The sequence below is a fragment of the Lepidochelys kempii genome, chromosome 1 (genome assembly GCF_965140265.1).
Source record: "Lepidochelys kempii isolate rLepKem1 chromosome 1, rLepKem1.hap2, whole genome shotgun sequence".
Taxonomy (NCBI): domain Eukaryota; kingdom Metazoa; phylum Chordata; order Testudines; family Cheloniidae; genus Lepidochelys; species Lepidochelys kempii.
The window spans coordinates 250,688,313-250,708,338 of record NC_133256.1 but is presented as its reverse complement, the minus strand read 5'-3'; the positions used below and the strand labels follow the sequence as shown (position 1 = coordinate 250,708,338).

At 45.0% G+C, this 20,026-nt stretch overlaps 1 protein-coding gene across 3 annotated transcripts in view; it reads left to right on the top strand.

Moving 5' to 3' along the window:
• The window catches only part of C1H12orf42 (chromosome 1 C12orf42 homolog), a 250,855-nt gene that overhangs the window by 79,976 nt on the left and 150,853 nt on the right, over positions 1–20,026 (top strand). For 2 of the 3 annotated variants that reach the window (XM_073323517.1, XM_073323524.1), the window contains 2 exons: positions 17,637–18,041; positions 19,644–19,913. The exons of the other annotated variant lie outside the window; for it this stretch is intronic. In XM_073323517.1, the coding sequence (XP_073179618.1) occupies positions 17,637–18,041; positions 19,644–19,913 (675 nt within the window). The remainder of the gene's footprint in view (positions 1–17,636; positions 18,042–19,643; positions 19,914–20,026) is intronic. 3 annotated transcript variants of the gene reach the window in all.

Genomic DNA, 20,026 nt, shown 5'->3' with positions numbered 1-20,026 from the left:
ATATTTCTTATTAATTATTTTAATATCTAGATAAACTTTCTTTATAATAGTGTGTTTAATGTTGTTCCACTTTTGATCTTTTAATTTCCTTTCACAAGTACTGTGTTATATATGCTGTATGAATACTGGACCGCATGAACTTGTAAGATCATCTCGGGCTGTGCACTTCAATTTTAGTGATACTATGCAAGAAACAGCTAATAGGGCACAGCAAAGTAGCAGTAGTTTACTTGTGACAACAATAAGGGATGCAAGGGGACATTCTCTACAATCACATATATGGCACAGGCTAGGACCATATATAGGCATATACTTAAATCAGAGTAAAAGTTAGCAGCAGGTTGACTTTAAGTGAGTAAATGACTTTGCCTAACAAAAATTTATGGTTTCGCTGTGTGACACTGGGATTTTGTATGGATTGTATTTTTACTTATTGAAAGTTGTACATGACATGGTTCCTTGTGCTTCAAATGTTTTATCCTCAGTGTTCTGATGGAATTAACCAATATTCTCCTACTCTGGGTGATCCTGCTTGCAACTCTAGGACCGCTAAGAACACAATGGATACAGCAAGATGCTGCTGACCCTTTGAGGAATGGACCCGCGGTCACAGAAAGAGACAGACCAAAAGTAGCTAAAGGAAACTCTCCCTTGCAAATTGGAATAGAAATAATTAGCACCTTGGGAATAGGGTGGTTTTTACACTCTCTAGACAGGGCAACCCTATGTCAGTTAGATGAGCAAAAATATCACATGTATTACTCTGGCTCCTTAAATGAATTGCTTTGTTGCACCTCACTGAGTGAGCCATGACAGTCAATGGCACAATAGAGGCACAAAGATCCAAAAATCACATGATGGCACAGCAGACTTTCAGACACTTCTCAGTGGCCACACTAATGCAATGGAGGAGATGCGTGTTTTGATAGGTGGCTGCTTTGAAGTAGAGCCAAATCCATGCCGCAGTGGGTTAGAATGCCAATATACCTTGTCCACTATATTTGCAGATTAAATGCTCCAGGTTAGGTCCATCTGTAATTCATTCAAGACATAAATTAATCTTGTCCAATCATCTTTTGTCATGTGTCTTGGCTCTCTTCCAAGAGATTTTGGGTCTCATTTCTGCAATCATATGCTTGCAAGTGGAATGCTGCCCCTGTACTGAGTCCCATTGCCTTAGATGTGAGACTTTGCCCACATGGATCCAGTCGCAAGGTCAGGACCGTATTTTGCTGTAGCCACCTAGCACAGACACTAACCGGAGCAACAACTGTTTCCCATGACACAAAAGCTGTCTCTGAAGTACCTAGTGCCTGCTAAAGAAACCCTCACACACACTAAGATGGAACAAAAAAGCGTGATTAAAAACTTGTTTGCAGTGTTGGTCCCATGATATTAGCTGTCTCTCTGGGTTAAAGTCAAACATTTCAGTGTTTTGTGATGAGAAAACATTTGTTCTCAACGTTATATAGATATGTATGTTAAGAAAGTGTTTTTGTTTTCACAGACTACTCAATTATTTTTTTCTTGAAAGAGCTATTTATATTTTTTTTAAAGAAAAGGATATAAAGGGGAGGGGCTTGTTGGCTCTGATAGCTGAAAAATGCCTGTGTTTGTAACTCTTTTATGTTGGCATTTTATCTTTGCTGGGAGAGTGTTGCACAAATTCGGATACTTACTACTTCAGTGAATAAAGTCTCACTGCCAACACAAATTCCAGCTGTGAACATGTAATCAGTTCTTCTATGGTTCGAAAAGGAAAGTTCCCTATGCCTAAATTTAATTTTCATGCATATTTGTCTGTTTGGCTGCTCCCTCAAACTTTGCACAAATGCTACTTTGTAGCCAACACAGGAGCCTGTCCTTTTGTCTGAGCAATAATTACCCCATCCCAACACAGAAGTGACTATAGGATGTTACATTATGCCAAATTGATTTGTATTAATAATAACCTGAGTTAAAGCCAAATCTTTGCCCATGGTAATGTGGGACTAATTCCCTTGGGGAGTGGCTGTCTGCCAGAAATGTAGTTAAGAGGTGCATACAGCCTTTTTAAGGGTGACCTGAACTGACTGACAGCTCTAATGCTATTGAGTCAAAGGGACACCCAGATGATAACCTCAGTGGGATTCATGCATCCCAATCTGGGATGTGCTGTTATGGTACATACTTGTGCCAAAGGAAAAATCTTCCCCTCTAGATACCAGTACCATCCTGTGAGTGTGGAGTCTAATTAGAATTGTTTATACAGATCTGGCCAAGCTCTATGTCATGTAGGAAATAGGGCTATGATTTGGTCTGGAGAGTGTTACAATGGGATTTTCAAAAGTGCTCAGCATTGGCCTTCCTAACTCTGCTCCCACTAAAGTCAATTTAATCGAATATAATTAATTAACCCCATTTTTCAATTAATAATTTTTTTGTCAAATTTGTTTTGACCAGCCCTTGTCCTTAGTTCTGAAGAATGACACACTTTTTTTCAAAGGGAAGGGCTGTATTTTGTGTGCTCTTTCTGAGCTACTGCCAATCAGAAAAAAAATAGCATCTGTTATTTTCCCATGGGCCTGGTTGTTATTATCTGTTGTTCAATATTTGTACCATGATAGTAGCAAGAGGCTACAGTGAGCATCAGGGCCTCTTTGTGCTAGGCACTTTGCAAGCACATTTGATGACATTGGTCTTCTGCCCAGGAGCTTGCAGTTGAATTTAAGGTCTGGAGTTTCTTTAGCCACCACAACCCCAGGTCCCCATTCCCACAGTGGCAGCCACAGAAAAGCATCTCAACATGCCTGCCTGCTGTAGTGTGATGGGAGGGCTACTTACCAAACTTCAGCCTCCACCAAAGACTATTCTGGATTCAGAGGGAGCTGTGGCTTTGCCTGTTGACACCCACCCAAGGCATCAGAGAGTGGAAGTCACCTGTCATCTTCCAAGGACAGCAAAGTGAAGTAGCTGATGACCAGACCAGTCATTCACCTAAAAAAGACAACTAGTCAGGTTGGAATGATAAGGGTCATCAGAGGGTGGGTTTTCTGTAAAGCTTTTAAGCAGAGCACAATTATTTGGGAACACAGAACTGTGGTACCTAGGGAAGCTGTTCTAAGCTTAGTTAGGTCAGGTAAGCTTTTGGATGTTTGAACTGTACTTTCAATCTTTTGAGATTCCACCATCACTAGATTTATACATACTTTTGCTATGTGGGAGCTTATTTAGTCTATGCTGCTTTGCAATGGTGACACTTGTGTACTGTATGCTCTTATGTGGAGCTTGGCTGTGCTAAAGCTGGGGTTTGCATGTTTTTTATTTTATTCTCTTGTAGTCGTAGTTATGAAAACTGTTTAAAGAGGAATCGATGATTATTATTTTTGTATGAGATTCACAAATGAGCAGAAAAATATCGGTGAGCTGCCAATGCTAACAGAAATAGCTTGCTGGAATAGATACATGGCCTATCCCCCAACATGTACTCTGAATGTATACTCAGAGTGGCTCAGTGCACATGACTGTCAGATTCAGTAGTGTTATGGTGCCAAATTTACAAGAGTGGGAAAGGATCCTGGTTAGGGATCAGACTAGGCCATCTACTGAAGCTGGCTGGCTGCTGTCTAGATTTATTAGTTCATTATACTCTTATAGATTATTGTCATTATTCCAAGTGTGTCTGCGTAATTCAGGCATCATCAATGGAATTCTTAACTAAATTCTGATTGTAGAATATTTTTTTTATTGGTGGTGAAGGGTGATCCAGAAATACTACTACTGAATGTTGAGATCCTATATTGACTCCACCAGGCTGTCAGTTTGAAGAAATGTAGGCAGTGTTGTTGCGGCTGTGTCAGTCCCAAGATATTATCTCACCACCTTCCCTCTCTAATTAGGAGAAATGTATTTTGACTTTTAACCAGAACAGATTTGATAAATTGGTATTAAGGGTGCAATAGGATTGAGTCCTGTTGACTTCAGTCCTAGTGTATAAAGTTACAAATGTGCTTAAATGCTTTGCTGAACGGAAGCCAGAGTGTTCAACACCTTATGTGATTGAGCCCTGACAGACAGAGACCTGAAACCCCAGGAGACTATATTCATAGGCCTGGTCTACACTATGAGTTTATGTCAGATTTAACAGTGTTACATTGAATTAACCCTGCACCCATCCACACAACGAAGCCATTTTTTTCGACATAAAGGGCATTTAAAACTGATTTCTGTACTCCTCCCCAACAAGGGGATTAGCGCTGAAATTGACATCACTGTTTCAAATTAGGGTTAGTGTGGACGCAATTCGAAGGTATTGGCCTCCGGGAGCTATCCCACAGTGCACCATTGTGACCTCTCTGGACAGCACTCTGAACTCGGATGCACTGGCCAGGTGTACAGGAAAAGCCTCGGGAGCTTTTGAATCTCATTTCCTGTTTGGCCAGGCGAGCTCATCAGCACAGGTGACCATGCAGAGCTCATCAGCACAGGTGACTGTGCAGTCCCAGAATCGAAAAAGAGCTCCAGCATGGACTGAACGGGAGGTACTGGATCTGATTGCTGTATGGGGAGAGGAATCTGTGCTATCAGAACTATGTTCCAAAAGACAAAATGCCAAAACATTTCAAAAAATCTCCGAGGCCATGAGGAACAGAGGCTATAGCAGGGATGCAACACAGTGCTGTGTGAAACTTAAGGATCTCAGACAAGTGTACCAGAAAACCAAAGAATCAAACGGACGCTCTGGGACAGAGCCCCAGACATGCCGCTTCTACGCTGAGTTGCATTGCAATTCTAGGGGGGGCTGCCACCACTACCGCACCCCTATCCGTGGACTCCGATGATGGGGTACTCTCCGCCATGCCTGAGAATTTTGCGGATGGGGAAGATGAGGAGGAGGAGGATGAGCTTGAGGAGAGCACACAGCACACCGTTCTCCCTGACAGCCAGGATCTTTTCTCACCCTGACTGAAATACCCTCCCAACCCAACAGAGCCAGAGAAGGGACCTCTGGTGAGTGTACCTTTTTAAATATAATACACGTTATAAAAGCAAGTGTTTTTTAATGGTTAAGTAGCCCTGAGGACTTGGGATGCATTCGTGGCCAGTATAGCTACTGGAAAAGTCTGTTAACATGTCTGGGGATGGAGCAGAAATCCTCCAGGGACATCTCCATGAAGCTCTCCTGGAAGCTCTAAAAGCCTTTGCAGAAGGTTTCTGGGGAGAGCAGCGGTATTCTGTCCTCCATGGTAGGACACTTTACCACGCCATGCTAGTAGCAAGTAATCTGGTATCATTCCATGACAAAGCCTGGCAGCGTATGGTCCTGGTGTTTGCTGGCATTCAAGCAACATCCGTTCTTTATCTCTCTGTGTTATCCTCAGGAGAGTGATATCGTTCATGGTAACCTGGTTAAAATAGGGGAATTTAATTAAGAGGTGGCCGTCCTACTTGGCCGTTCAGAGGTGGCCGTTCCTACTTGGCTGTTTGCCTGTGCCTGAAAAGAAATCCTCCCTGCAGTTAGCCACGCGGTGGGGGAGGAGGGCATTGGCGCTGAGCTGTTCGCATTTGGCTAGCAGGAATCTTCCCTGATACCAGCCACGTGGTGTGGGGAGGGGTAAAGCGATCATCCCAGAGAATTGGATGGGGGGAGTTAGTTTGGTTTCTGGTGCTGCACGTTAACAGGAAAACTGCAGCACTAAATGGCCAACTCAACGTGCTTTGCTTGGTATGGGAGAGGAGGGCGCTGCTGTTATGAAGGTTGCAGAAGCCAAAAGACTATGGCTTACCATGGCTGCCTGCAAGCCGAATTCTGTTGCCTGGCCCTGCTTGTGTGATCTCTAACACCAAAGCTGCAGGCACTCAATATAAGATGCAAAATGCGACCTTGTACCAAAATCACATGTGCTATGTAATGTGAATAGTGTTGTTCACCGTGAAAGAGTATAGCCATTGTTCTGTAAAATGTATCTTTTCAAATACTTCACTCCCTTTTTTTCCCTCCAGCAGCTGCAAATGTTTCAAGCCTCCCTCCTCCGTCCCAAAGTCTACCTCAGATAAGGTTGCAAAAAAAACGCACACGCGATGAAATGTTCTCTGAGCTCATGCAGTCGTCCAGCACTGACAGAGCTGTGTGGAGGGACACAATAGCAGAGTACAGGAAAGTGGCTGATGAACGTGAGGCAAGGTGGCGGCAGGAAGATCAGAGGAGGTATGAGGAAATGCTGGGGCTACTGCAGGATCAAATGGACATGCTCCGGCATCTGGTGGAGGTTCATGAATGGCAGCAGGATCACAGACTGCTGCTGCAGCCCCTGTTTAACCACCTTCTCTCCTCTCCAAGTTCCATAGCCTCCTCACCCAGATGCCCAGGAATGCAGAAGGGGAGGCTCCGGGCACCCAACCACTCCACCCCAGTGGACAGCCCAAGCAACAGAAGGCTGTCATTCAAGAAGTTTTAAAGTGGCCTTTTCCTTCCCTCCTACCCTCCTCCCACACTCCACCCGGGCTACCTTGTGAGTTATCTCCCTATTTTTATAATCAATTAATAAAGAATACATGCTTTTGAAACGATAGTGACTTTATTTCCTTTGCAAGCAAGCTGTGATCGAAGGGGGGAGGGCAGGTGGCTTACAGGGAATTTAGAGGCAATCAAGGAGAAACAAACAGAAGTGTCACACAGTACCCTGGCCAGTCATGAAACTGGTTTTCAAAGCTTCTCTGATGCTCAGCTCTTCCTGCTGTGCTCTTCTAACCGTCCTGGTGTCTGGCTGTGCGTATTCAGCGGCCAGGCGATTTGCATCAACCTCCCACTCCGCCATAAACGTCTCCCCCTTACTCTCACAGAGATTGTGGAGCACACAGCAAGCAGCAATAACAATGGGAATATTGTTTTTGCTGAGGTCTGACTGAGTCAGTAAACTGCACCAGCGACCCTTTAAACGTCCAAATGCACATTCTACCACCATTCTGCACTTGCTCAGCCTATAGTTGAACAGCTCCTGACTACTGTCCAGGGTGCCTGTGTACGGCTTCTTGAGCCAGGGCATTAAGGGGTAGGCTGGGTCCCCAAGGATAACTATAGGCATTTCAACATCCCCAACAGTTATTTTCTGGTCTGGGAAGTAAATCCTTTCCTACAGTCGTTTAAACAGACTAGAGTTCCTGAAGACGCGAGTGTCATGAACCTTTCCCGGCCATCCCACATTGATGTCGGTGAAATGTCCCTTGTGATCCACCAGTGCTTGCAGCACCACTGAAAAGTACCCCTTGCGGTTTATGTACTGGCTGCCCTGGTGGTCTGGTGCCAAGATAGGGATATGTGTTCCGTCTATAGCCCCACCACAGTTAGGGAATCCCATTGCAGCAAAGCCACTAGTATGACCTGCACATTTCCCAGAGTCACTACCTTTGATAGCAGCAGCTCAATGATTGCATTGGCTACTTGCATCACAGCAACCCCCACAGTAGATTTCCCCACTCCAAATTGATTACCGACTGACCGGTAGCTGTCTGGTGTTGCAAGCTTCCACAGGGCTATCGCCACTCGTTTGTGAACTGTGAGGGCTGCTCTCATCTTGGTATTCTTGCGCTTCAGGGCAGGGGAAAGCAAGTCACAAAGTTCCATGAAAATGCCCTTATGCATGTGAAAGTTTTGGAGCCACAGGAAATCATCCCAAACCTGCAACACTATGCGGTCCCACCACTCTGTGCTTGTTTCCTGGGCCCAAAATCGGCGTTCCATGGCATGAGTCTGCCCCAGTAACACCATGATCTCCAAATTGCTGGGGACCGCGGTTTTAGAGAAATCTGTGTTCATGTCCTGATCACCGCACTGCCGTTGCCTCCTCGCCTGGTTTCTCAGGTGCTGGTCCTCCATAAACTGCATGATAATGCGTGAGGTGTTTACAATGGTCATAACGGCTGCGGTGAGCTGAACAGGCTCCTTGCTTGTTGTGCTATGGCATCTGCTTGGGCAATCCAGGGAAAAGGGCGTGAAACGATTGTCTGCTGTTGCTCTGATGGAGGGGGGGCAACTGACAACATGGCTTACAGGGTTGGCTTACAGGGAATTAAAATCAACAAAGGGAGTGGCTTTGCATCAAGGAGAAACAGAATGGCCCCCTCAAGGATAGAACTCAAAACCCTGGGTTTAGCAGACTGTTGATTTCACAAAGGGGGGGAGGAGAAAATGAATACAAAAAAAATCTGGTCTATTTCTTGTTTTGATCCACTTCATCTATCTTTATACATCTTGCTGTCAGCAGACTGTGCAGTATGACGGCTGGCCATCGTCATGTCCTGGGTGCTCGGCAGAAGACGGCGCAGTATGACTGCTGGCCATCATCGTCTCCTGGCTGCTGATTAAAAGACAGTGCACTGCCAGTAGGACTCAATCGCCATGAGACGAAACTTAAAAGGGAAATGACCTGGCTGAGTCATTCCCATGTTTGCCCAGGCACCCCTGACCTCATCGAGGTCGGTTAAAAGAGCACCCAGGACTACGTCAACAATGGATACCAGTCATACTGCACTGTCTGCTGCGAAAAGGCAATAAACTGCTGCTGTGTACCAATGCAGTACCACGTCTGCCAGCACCCAGGAGACATACGGTGACAGTTCGCTGAGCGGGCTCCATGCTTGCCGTGGTATGGCGTCTGCACAGGTAACTCAAGAAAAAAGGCGCAAAACGATTGTCTCCCCTTGCTTTCATGGAAGGAGGGAGGGAAGGGGGGCCTGATGATATGTACTCAGAACTACCCGTGACAATGTTTTTGCCCCATCAGGCATTGGGATTTCTACCCAGAATTCAAATGGGTGGCAGAGACTGCAGGAACTGTGGGATAGCTACCCACAGTGCAACGCTCCAGAAGTTGACGGTTGCCTCGATACTGTGGATGCACTCCACCGACTAAATGCACTTAGAGCATTTATGTGGGGACACACACAATCTATTACCAGCAGGAGATTGAGTTTGTGTGTGTGGTTTTTGGAGGGGGGTGAGGGGGTGAGAGAACCTGGATTTGTGCAGGAAATGGCCCACCTTGATTATCATACACATTGTGAAGAGAGCGGTCACTTTGGATGGGCTATTACAAGCAGGAGAGTGAGTTTGTGTGTGTGGGGGGGGGGGTGGGGGGGGCGGAGGGTGAGAAAACCTGGATTTGTGCTGGAAATGGCCCAACTTAATGATCACTTTAGATAAGCTATTACCAGCAGGAGAGTGAGTTTGTGTGTGTATGGGGGTGGGGGGGGGTGAGAAAACCTGGATTTGTGCTGGAAATGGCCCACCTTGATTATCATGCACATTGTAGGGAGAGTGGTCACTTTTGATAAGCTATTACCAGCAGGAGAGTGAGTTTGTGTGTGTGGTTTTTTGGAGGGGGGTGAGGGAGTGAGAGAACCTGGATTTGTGCTGGAAATGACCCACCTTGATTATCATACACATTGTGAAGAGAGTGGTCACTTTGGATGGGCTATTACCAGCAGGAGAGTGAGTTTGTGTGTGGGGGGGTGGAGGGTGAGAAAACCTGGATTTGTGCTGGAAATGGCCCAACTTGATGATCACTTTAGATAAGCTATTACCAGCAGGACAGTGGGGTGGGAGGGGGTATTGTTTCATGGTCTATGTGTGTATATAATGTCTTCTGCAGTTTCCACGGTATGCATCCGATGAAGTGAGCTGTAGCTCACGAAAGCTCATGCTCAAATAAATTGGTTAGTCTCTAAGGTGCCACAAGTACTCCTTTTCTTTTTGCAAAGACAGACTAACACGGCTGTTACTCTGAAACACAATCTACTGTATAAAAATGCTTTCTACAAAACCTAATTTCGTAGTGTAGACATGGCCATAGTGTCTCTTTTTGAAATAAAACCACAGAGCTGGTGTAAGATTTTCTGCAATATTTCAAAGGGAATTATTTGTCACTCTGTTTTGGGCAACTTTGCACTCTTCAGCCTTTGCTTTCCTGTGAAATTTGATGCAATAGCTAACTTCAGAATGAAAGCCTGCCAAAATTCCAATTTCAAAGCCACCATTCACTTACTGTGAATTCCAGTTTCACTTGAAAAATTGTCGGGCTCTGGGTCTAGGTGGTCAGACCTGGTGGTTGGAGTGGTGGTGGAGAAGAGGTACCAAGGATCGAAGCCAGAAGTAGAGTTGGGACCGAGCCAATGGCAGCTCTGAAACTGTGGTCCAGGGACAGGCCATGGGTCAGAACCAGGCTCAGAGTCTGTAGACAAGCCAAATAATGATTGTAGTTGGAGTCTGGATGCAGGCCAAAGGTCGAAGCTGGGTTGAAGTCAGTCCAAGGGTCTGGGTGTCAGGAGGTGGGTGCAGTGCTAGAGTGGGTCAGGAACAGGGCTGGAGAGGGGTTGGAATAGGGTACGGACAAGGCTGAAGTGTGTTGGAACAAGGCTGGGGCAAGAACAGGGACAGAATTGGGGGGCAGACTGGAAGCCTGGGGAGTCTGTAACATCGTGAGGCACCAAGAGGGTTCCTAGCTGTGTGAAGCTGTTGCAGAGACGAACTTGTGGGTATGTCAGTGAGAATGGAATACTTGTGCCTGGGTGGGTCATCTGACCCTGGCCCTGCCCAAGAATAGTCTGCAGCCGCAGGCCTGAGGGATGAGTCACAGCAGGTTCTGCTTCACAGATGAGTCAGTGCACCTACTGAGGCTCTAAAGGCCACCCACTCCCCCCCGCCTAATGGGAGGAGCCACTGGACCCAGGCATCAAATGATCATGGGGGACAACAAATGAAAAAACAGGGGCAGGAGTGAGGGTCAGAGGGTCAAAAGCAGGGATCCAGAGTGGGACACTGAGCAGAGAACCCCGGTCAGTGCCACTGCTCCTCAAAGGCATCTAGGAAGCCAATGGATGTGGCCTAGAGGAACTCTGCCTGGAGACCTGACTTAAGGGACGATTGGAAATAGGCCCCACATGAGTCAGTGCAGCTGCTTGAGCGGCCCTGGTTTGGCTGTAGGTTTGCTTCACAAAAATGGGCTCAGAATGCGCCTATTATCTAGCCATAAATTCATGAAATATGTCCGTGTGAGGCTGAAATGAGCTTATATTTGTGTTTGTAACAAAATGTGCTAAAAGCAACCCCCTCAAATTCTGAATATTTTGTCTTTGGCTGTGGATTTTCGACGTCTTCTGTGCCCCAGATGTATATAATAGAAGTAAGTCCTGCACTGACTGCCTATATTGTAGGTAGCAGCACCATGAAGCAGCAGTGTGTATAGAGCTCCCAGCTCCCACACAACATGGTTGGGAAGGACAGGAATTGAGCAGAGGCTGGACTCCCTTTGACAGGTATGGGTTTGGTATGTCTCCATCAGCGCAGGGAGAAACTGGGAGGAAGGGTTGTGATTGGGAATAACAAGTTCCAAAGGCTGGAAGCTGAAGCTAGACGAATTCAGATTGGAAATAAGGAGGACATTTTCAACAGTGAGGATCATTGGCCATGGAAGCACCTTAACTAGGGATGTGGTAGATTCTTCATCACCCAAAGTCTTTAAATCAAGACTGAATATCTTTCTAAAAGGTGCACTCTAGTTTCACTAGAAGGTATGGACTTGATGCAGGGACCACTTAGTGAAATTTTGCAGCCTGTATTAAGCAGAATGTCAAAGTAGCTGATCAGGAGCCTCTCTGGCCTTAAAATCTGTGAATCTATGGCAGTTTCAGTTACAATATTTTCCCCACTGCTTCTAGGGTAGCACAACATACTGCACCATACCCAGAGCTTGGGGCAAAGCCAGACGTTAGCCCTTCACCTGTGAAACAAAATTATTTACAAAAACTGGTGGTTTTAATCTAAGCATGTAAAAATGATCTGGAAGCATCACAGTCCCTTTCTTCTCCATCTCTTGACTGCCAGAAAAAGTAACCACACCAACTAAAGCCAATTTTTAAAAAATAATTTGAATTTAAAACGACATGTTGCATGCAAAATTTCACTTTAAAAGTGACTTTGTGTTTCTACTGTATTATAAATTGAAAACCTGGATAAAGAAGGGTTTATAAATATTAAATAAATAATCCCATACAGGCTCTTAACTAGCTTGGGGCACCATAAAATTAAAGAGAAATCTGTATATTGAATAAATGAATCAAACCATTTAATTTGATAAATTAAATGAACACCAATATTATTGATAGCATCTTTTTGTACTATGTTAATTTTACTTAAAAGTTCAGTAAATTGCTTGAAAAGAATTTGTTCCTTCCATGCCTTCTAAGGGCTAAACTATGAACCTCTTTCACTGACAAACAGTTATTCATCTGAGTAATGCCACTGACATTTACAAGGCTCTATTCCAGGATCACATCTAAGATTTTACCACGATGTACTGTGTTCCAGTCATGTAAAATTTCTAACAGCTTTACAAGTGAGAAGCATATATATATATTTATTTATTCCTCATGAAACAGAGCACTTATTGTGACTACATGATCTTGGTTAATATTCAGCAAATACTAATCTACAGGGATTTTTATGGAAGTCCTTCCTGTTAAAGGGAACCATTTTCAGTCTAATTATTACAGATTATTACATTATTTTTTTAATTGGATAACATAATTAAAATAACCCCCCCACCAGAGAGAAGCAAGGAACCATATGCATTGTCTTAAGTTCACTCTCAGAATTGTTACTGCAGCTTCAAAGGATTGCAAAGTTGTTTTCATAAAGCAAATCATTCCAAATAGTTTGCTATGTTTGCATCAGCTGTCAGTTTGTAAATTTATTCTTACACTAGCGGGTTTTGACAGAATTTGTAAAATGCTTTCCCCCCTGTTTTTGAAATATGATAAATGTAACATACAGCTGACCTTTACACAAGGCCACATGTTAATATTCAGGACCATGCTTTTGTTTGTCTTGAACAATGCCTGTCATTAAGAAAGTGTGGATTGCCAATATGACCCTCTGTTAGAATGCTGGACCATTCCTGATTTGTCACCAGGAAGCATCATGTGCCTTTGATTGAAATGACATGGAAGATGTATGGTCAAAGTGCTGTACTCAGCACCACTGCTGTGATGTGAAGAAAACCACTTTGACCCAAATAGACCTGCACTCAAACAATGTCGCACCAACCAAAGACAACATATTGGGAAGAAAAATGCTTGTAAACTGCGTGTGCTGGAAGATGTATTAGTCAGACGGCCACAGGGCAATCTTTGAACTACTGAAATCTTTAGAAATATTTAGTTTTTGAACAATACTTACAAACCTAATTAATCAAGCGTAGATGATTATGTTCGCTCTATACACAGTGAATCATTTTAGTGTAAGAATAGGGCTGTCACATTTATTTTGCTGACCACTTCACAGGTGCTTGCATCCAAAAGCTTAGTTTGAACATACATTTTACACCAATTGTGATTCTAATTCCAAAAATACATTACAAACAGATCCATGACATATTGCTAACAATTAATATGCTTCCAAGTGTTTGTGTTTGTTTCCATTTTTATGTTTATATTTCTCTTGGGCTATGACACACCATTTTTAGAGCTTTGTTCTTGTTATTTTTAATTTGCAGAAGGAACATTTTTGACAGCTCCTCCAGATAAGTATTTTAAACCTGCTTTAGTATTAATGAGTAATGCTGCAAGCAAGCTGTACAGTTTCAATCTAAAATCTGTCAGATAAATACAGCCGCATCCTGGAAAGTGCTGAAAAATTCCAGTAAATTCCCACATTCCTTCAACTCCTGTTGAATTGAATTGGAGTTGAGGGCATTCAGTTCTTTGCAAGATTAGACTCTTAATATCCAGGTTGCCACTAGTTTCGAAAGTCTGGCACATCAACATACAGATAACTATTGTCTTAACAAATGCTCTAACAATTAAAAAAAGTGTAGGGTGCCAAAAGGCTGAAGACTTCTGGGCTGCTGATAGCAATTAATAACTTAATTAGACAAATATCTATTGCTTTTAGAAGGTGTTTTTCTATTAGTGACATAGGTCCTGTCTACACTGACAAGTTTCTGTGCAGTAAAACAGCTTTCTGTGCTGTAACTCCCAAGGTGCACACACTGCCAAGCCACTTAGTGTGCAGAAACTGCACAGTTGCAGTGCTGTAAAAAAACCACCATGACAATAGGCATATGGTTTTCTGCGCTGGGGGCTACAATGACGCTGTGCCAGTGTAGACACATTGGCGATTACAGTGCTGCAATTGGCCTCCAGGAGGTGTCCCCCAATGCTGGTCATCAGTTTGAACTCTGCTGCCCTGTCCTCAGGTGACCAACCGTGAGCCCCACCCCTTAAATTCCTTGGGAATTTTGAAAGTCCCCTTCCTGTTTGCTTGCTGACGCGTACAGTGGTCTCAGCGCATCTTTCCAGGTGACCAGGCCTGCTCCCCCACTTGGAGCAATGCCGAGCTGCTGGACCTCATCAGCTTTTGGGGAGAGGAGGCTGTCCAGTCCCAGCTGCACTCCAGCCGTAGGAATGATGATACCTACAGGCAGATTTCACGATGTATGACAGAAAGGAGCCATGACTCTGCAGTGCAGGGTCAAAGCGAATGAGCTGTGGAATGCCTAGCACAAGGTGTGGGAAGCAAACCACTGCTCCGGTACTGTGCCCACGAGCTGCTGGTTCTACAAAGAGCTGGACGCGATACTCAGCGGCAACCCCACCTCCACTGCGGAGGCCCCTGTGGATACTTCAGTGGCTCACGTGCCAGCTGAGAGTGGACTGAGCCAGGAGAAGGAAATATTGGATGAGGATGTGAAGCGGGAGGTGGACCCAGAGGCAGTGGATGACTCAGAGGTCAGAGATGCACACAGCCGGGAGCTCTTTTCTACTCCAGAGGAGGCTAGCCAGTCACAGCTGTCAGAGCTTGGTGAAGCTCCAACAGGACAGGAGACCCCTGGTAAGTGGCTTTGATTTTGGGAATCGCTTAAGCAAGTTGTTGGGGGCAGGAGGGTTGCAGAAAGCAGGCTTGTCTGTATGATGCATGTACTGCCACATGCCTGGTTGTCTGAGTGGCGGAACAGGGTGTTGACTGCCATTTCATGGGAATCTGCCTCAGAGATCTCCACAAAACTCTCATGGAGATACTGGGCAATCTGCTGCTGCAGGTTCTTTTGCAGAGTTGCTTTGTTTCTTGCCCCATTAAGGGTAACTTTCCCATGCCACTCTGCCATCACTTGGCAGGGACCATTGTTGCACACAGGTGAGCTGCATAAGGGCCAGGGAGAAAGCTGCAGTCTTGGAGAAGACCCTCCCTTAATTCGCTGCTCATGCTCAGCAGCAAGATATCTTCCATAATGAGCACAGCCTGTGGAAAATGTGGGTACAGTAATGATTATAAGGCTTCACAGCTATGACCTTGGGAGCCCCACCTCCCTCTTCATTATCATTGGCTGCACAGCTGTGCAGAATTAGAAAGTGGCCATGAAGTACTAAAGAGGACTTCCTGTGTGCTGTCATGATGCACTCTGCGGACGAAAAACAGAAATTGAAGGAGTGGCATGACAGCGAGAAGAGGGACTGAAAGGAGAATGCAGCGCGCCAGAACAAAGCCACGGAGCAGTTCTTAAAAGTTATGGACCGCCAAGTGGACACATTCCAGGTGCTACTAGCACTGCAAACTGAGCAGCTCTGAACCCCCCCTCCCCTACAGCTGCTGTCACAAAACGCTCCCATGTGCCCCCAAGATACCGCCAACACAGTCTTATCAGTCTCCTAGCTCCAGTCTGTACCCACTGCATTCCGCTCTGCCCCATCACAGTTCAGCCCTGCGGACTTCCAGTACCCACTGCACTGAACACCCATCCCTCTGCAGTTTATCCCTGCTGAAGTATAGCACCCCCTGCACTCTACTCCAAAGGAGAAGGTTGGATATAATACCTGGACATACACAAATCTTTAACCGTCCTGAGACCCCACCTCCTACTTGGACCCTCCCTTCCTCCATCCCCCTCAGTGCTGATGTGTTTTTTTGTTTGCCTCTCTTCTCCGGTTGTTGTTTTTTAATAAAAGTGTTGTGGTGGTTTGAAAGCGATCTTTATTCCATTAACTGAAAGCAAACAGAGCCCTGCAAAGCTACAGGCAATTTTCTTAAACCTTCATAGTGCATCATCTGCACCAATCAAAACCACCTCCTAGCATTACAAGCACTGCACTCCCGAGCATAGCAACAAATATTAGTGGCTTTCAGCTTCAGATTGCTGCCTCAAGGCATCCCTGATCCTTATGGCCCCGCACTGCGCACTGCTGAATTTGAACAGCCTCTAGGCGCCCACATTTCTGTCCCCGCCCATAAGTACCACCCCCACAGCTCTAGCCAATTGGAGCTGTGAGGACAGTGCTGGGGGCGAGGGCAGCGCATGGAGGTCTGCTGCCCCGCTACCCCAAGGGGCATGCAGAGACATGCCAGCAGCAGCCATCCACTTCCGGGAGCAGCATGGGGCCATGGCATGCATGCAGCCTGCCTGAGTGCCCCGCTGCACCACCAGAGTCATGGCGGGCTGGACAGAAATGTTAGATGGGCCGTATCCAGCCCGCGGGCCGTATTTTGTGCACCCCTGGTCTAAGTGTTGTCCTGAATAGGAATGGACATGCTTCAGCACATGTTTAACTTTAAGTGCATGTTTAAATGCTTTAGGCCCTGATTCAATAAGGTACTTAAGTACATGTGTAAATACATTGATGTATCGGGGTTATAAAATATATAACTTTTGAATGCATCAAGAATATATTTAATTTTTGCAGTTCTAAATATAAGCATTAATATTTATGACTTAGTGTTTTCTCCTAAGTATTGTAATTATGATACTGCCATATTAAAATTAGCTAGGTATTTAATCTATTAAAGATTTTGACTGTGGGTGGGAGGGGGGTCTTCCTCCAACTCAGTGTTGAGGCAGTGTGCAAAAACTTACATTTCCATTGGGTGGGTTGTACTTACACTCTGGATAAAAAGACTGCAGTTTCCTGAGCTGTCAATTCTCTGTCTCACTTAGGGCATGATCCAGTGCCTGTTAAAGTTGATGGAAAGACTCTAGTTAAATTCTTTGGGCTTTGGGTCAAGTCAATAACAACCAAATTCATGTGAAAAATAAAAAAAAAAAACAACCTGCAACCATGCAAAAACTCAAGACAGCTAGAAATCCAACTGCTTGATTTATGTATGCAGGTGCTCTTGGTGCACACCGCACAGAATTTGATGTATGCAACTTGATTGCATGCTGAAAATTGGCATCACAAATTTAGAGGCTGTTTTTGAAAATTTGATCCTCAGAACCAAAGCATGGCCAACTCCAGGAATTAAGAAATCATGAGTCAGGCCAGGCCCTCCCAAAATTATGAGCTTGGCTTAAAAATAATGAAAGTTTTCAAAATAATACATTTTGTGTTCTTTTTATTTGCCTTCTGGTGTTAGAGAGTTCAAGATTCATGTTTTGAGGCTTTTCTCCACAACTGCAAGCTAGAAACATACTTTTTATTTAAAATGAAATCTGAGATTCTCGGGCAGCAGCCTGATCCCAGTAGCTGTGTCTTTAAGAAAATCACCAAATAGCATGAGAGCTGGTAACACTCTCATGAAACAGTTAATTATCCATCTGGCTTAATTCTGCTGCAGCTTGGTAAATGTAATACTAAAGTGTGTATTTTAACTTATTTTTTCTCCATTTCAGTCTGTTTTAGAAGAGGACAGAAACAGGTTGTGCAAACAAATATACCCATTCACCATGAATATAAAGTTCCAAAATTACCTCCACCAAGTTTGGCTTCCAGTGAGGAAGATCTGGCTGAAGCAATTAACCACCCACCTACTCCATCAGTTAGAAACCAGGAGACCCCTTTAACACAGACTATTGGAACAGAAGAAAAGAAAAAAGAACCCAAAGAACCTGAGCTCTTATGGACTAACACAGAAATGGACAAAGATATAGAGTTAGATGAGTTAGACAAGCTTTGGGACAGTGTTTCTCCATTACTTTCTGAAACAGAACACACTCCCTCAGATTTTGGTAGGCCGACTTCAAGTATAAAGAGCAACCAGACACTGTTCAGCTTTGACAGAGAAACTGACTGGTCAGGTATGTACTATATATATAAATTCCTGTCTCTCTCATATTTTTCTACCAGTATTCATTTACTCCATTTTACTTTTAGCCTAATCTTCAGCAAGATAGGGACTAGTACTGTAGGTGGATAGATGATATATTAAGAAATGTTTGAATCAACTATCCTGTGTAACATGCTTCCAAAACCAGTTGAAGAGTCACCATATTTTCTGTTGCAAATTAAATAATTCAATATTCAACTTCTTTGATTTTCCACTCCCCCCTCTCCCCCTTCCAAGAGCCTTTGGAGTGCTAAACGCTCCTGTCTTTGAAACCTGATAAGGAATCAAATTCAATTCTTAAGGATACTCATGTTCTCTGCATGTTAGGACTAATGACAAGGAAGAGAAATCAAACTGCAAAAATAAAGGGCTTGATTCTACAACCCTGACTCCCAGTGAAGAATGCTTATTCACTAAAGTAACCCCACTGAGTCACTGATGAACATGTGCAATGTAAGGGGATGGTGTTTCAAACCTTGCTGAGGATGGATAAACCATTTTAGGGCTCACATGGTACAAAGACATTATCAGCACTCACTTTGGATGACTTGCAGAGATTATTTGTGTCTTTGTCACTCATGAGTAAGGCTGCGAGTTTGTCACGGAGGTCACAGAAGTCACGGATTCTGTGACTTTCCGGGTCTTCCGGGACTTTTGCAGCAGCCAGAGTGGCAGACCCGGAGGCTGCCTGAGCAGCTCGGGCAGCCTCTGGGCCAGCCACACCAGCTGCTGCTGGGGCAGACTTGTTCCGCTGCCCCTCCCCGCCAGCAGCAGCAGGAGTTTGGGTGTGGGAGGGGTTTCAGGGCTGAGGCCCGGGAGGGGGTGAGGGCTTTTGTGGTGCTTACCTCAGGGGGCTCCCAAAAAGTGGTGACATTTCTTTCCCTCAGTTCCTAGGTAGAGGCCACGCGCTGCCTCTGCCTGCAGGCACCACTCCCGCAGCCCCCATTGGCCACGGTTCCCGGCCAATGGGAGCTGTGGAGCTGGTGCTTGGGGCGGAGGCAGCGTGAAGACCACCCAAGAGCTGAGGGAGGGACACATATCACCGCTTCCAGGAAGCCACACCGAGCCTGGTTAGGGTAAGTTGCCTGCCAACCCCTCACCCCTCAGCACCAGCAGGGGTTCTGGGCTGCTCCCCCCAGAGCATTTGTGGTGCTCCTGGCTTCCCCCATGAGCACCCGTGGCACACCCTGGGCTGCCCCCCCCCCAAGATTTAGTCAGGGGTATATAGTGCAAGTCATGGACAGGTCACGGGCGGTGAATTTTTGTTTACTGCCCGTGACCTGTCCATGACTTTTACTGAAAATACCCATGACTAAAACGTAGCCTGACTCATGAGTGATGTGTCCCTTGCTGATACAATTTATTCTATGTATATTTTATGTATATATAGTGAGAGTTATATAAACTACATGTGCACCGAGAAAATAGCAGTGTGTTTCTGTATATATTTGCACAGGTACTTAACAAAATATCTATTTTACAGATTTTTCTAGAAAACTTTCCAGTGCAACCAGCACACCTCTTTCTCAGATTCACTCTTTCTCTTTTTCCATGTCTGCAATGGCTTCCTCAGACACAGAACTTGAAGCAGCCAGTAGCAGTAGCCAAACCTCCAACCAACCCATTCTACATCCAGGCTCTCTGTTGGTGGCAAGTGGTTACTGCAGTGGCTTTCTGAGCCCCAGTCTGAACAGCTCCAGTTACCATGGCACTGCAAACATTCTCCAGGCTTCATCATATTCTGTGAAAAAATGCTCAGGGCAAGCACCTTCTTTCGTAGAAATTTGGCATGACCGTCTCCTGCACCACTGGCCTGTTCTTCCACCGATCTCCCCACAAAGAGGTTAATAAATGTTTATTTTTTTCCCCTGTTTCCATATGGTTTGTTCACAGGCTTTTGCTTGTATGTGTATGAATGCTCACTTGCATTGACTGCTGTGAGGGAATTGTTCCACG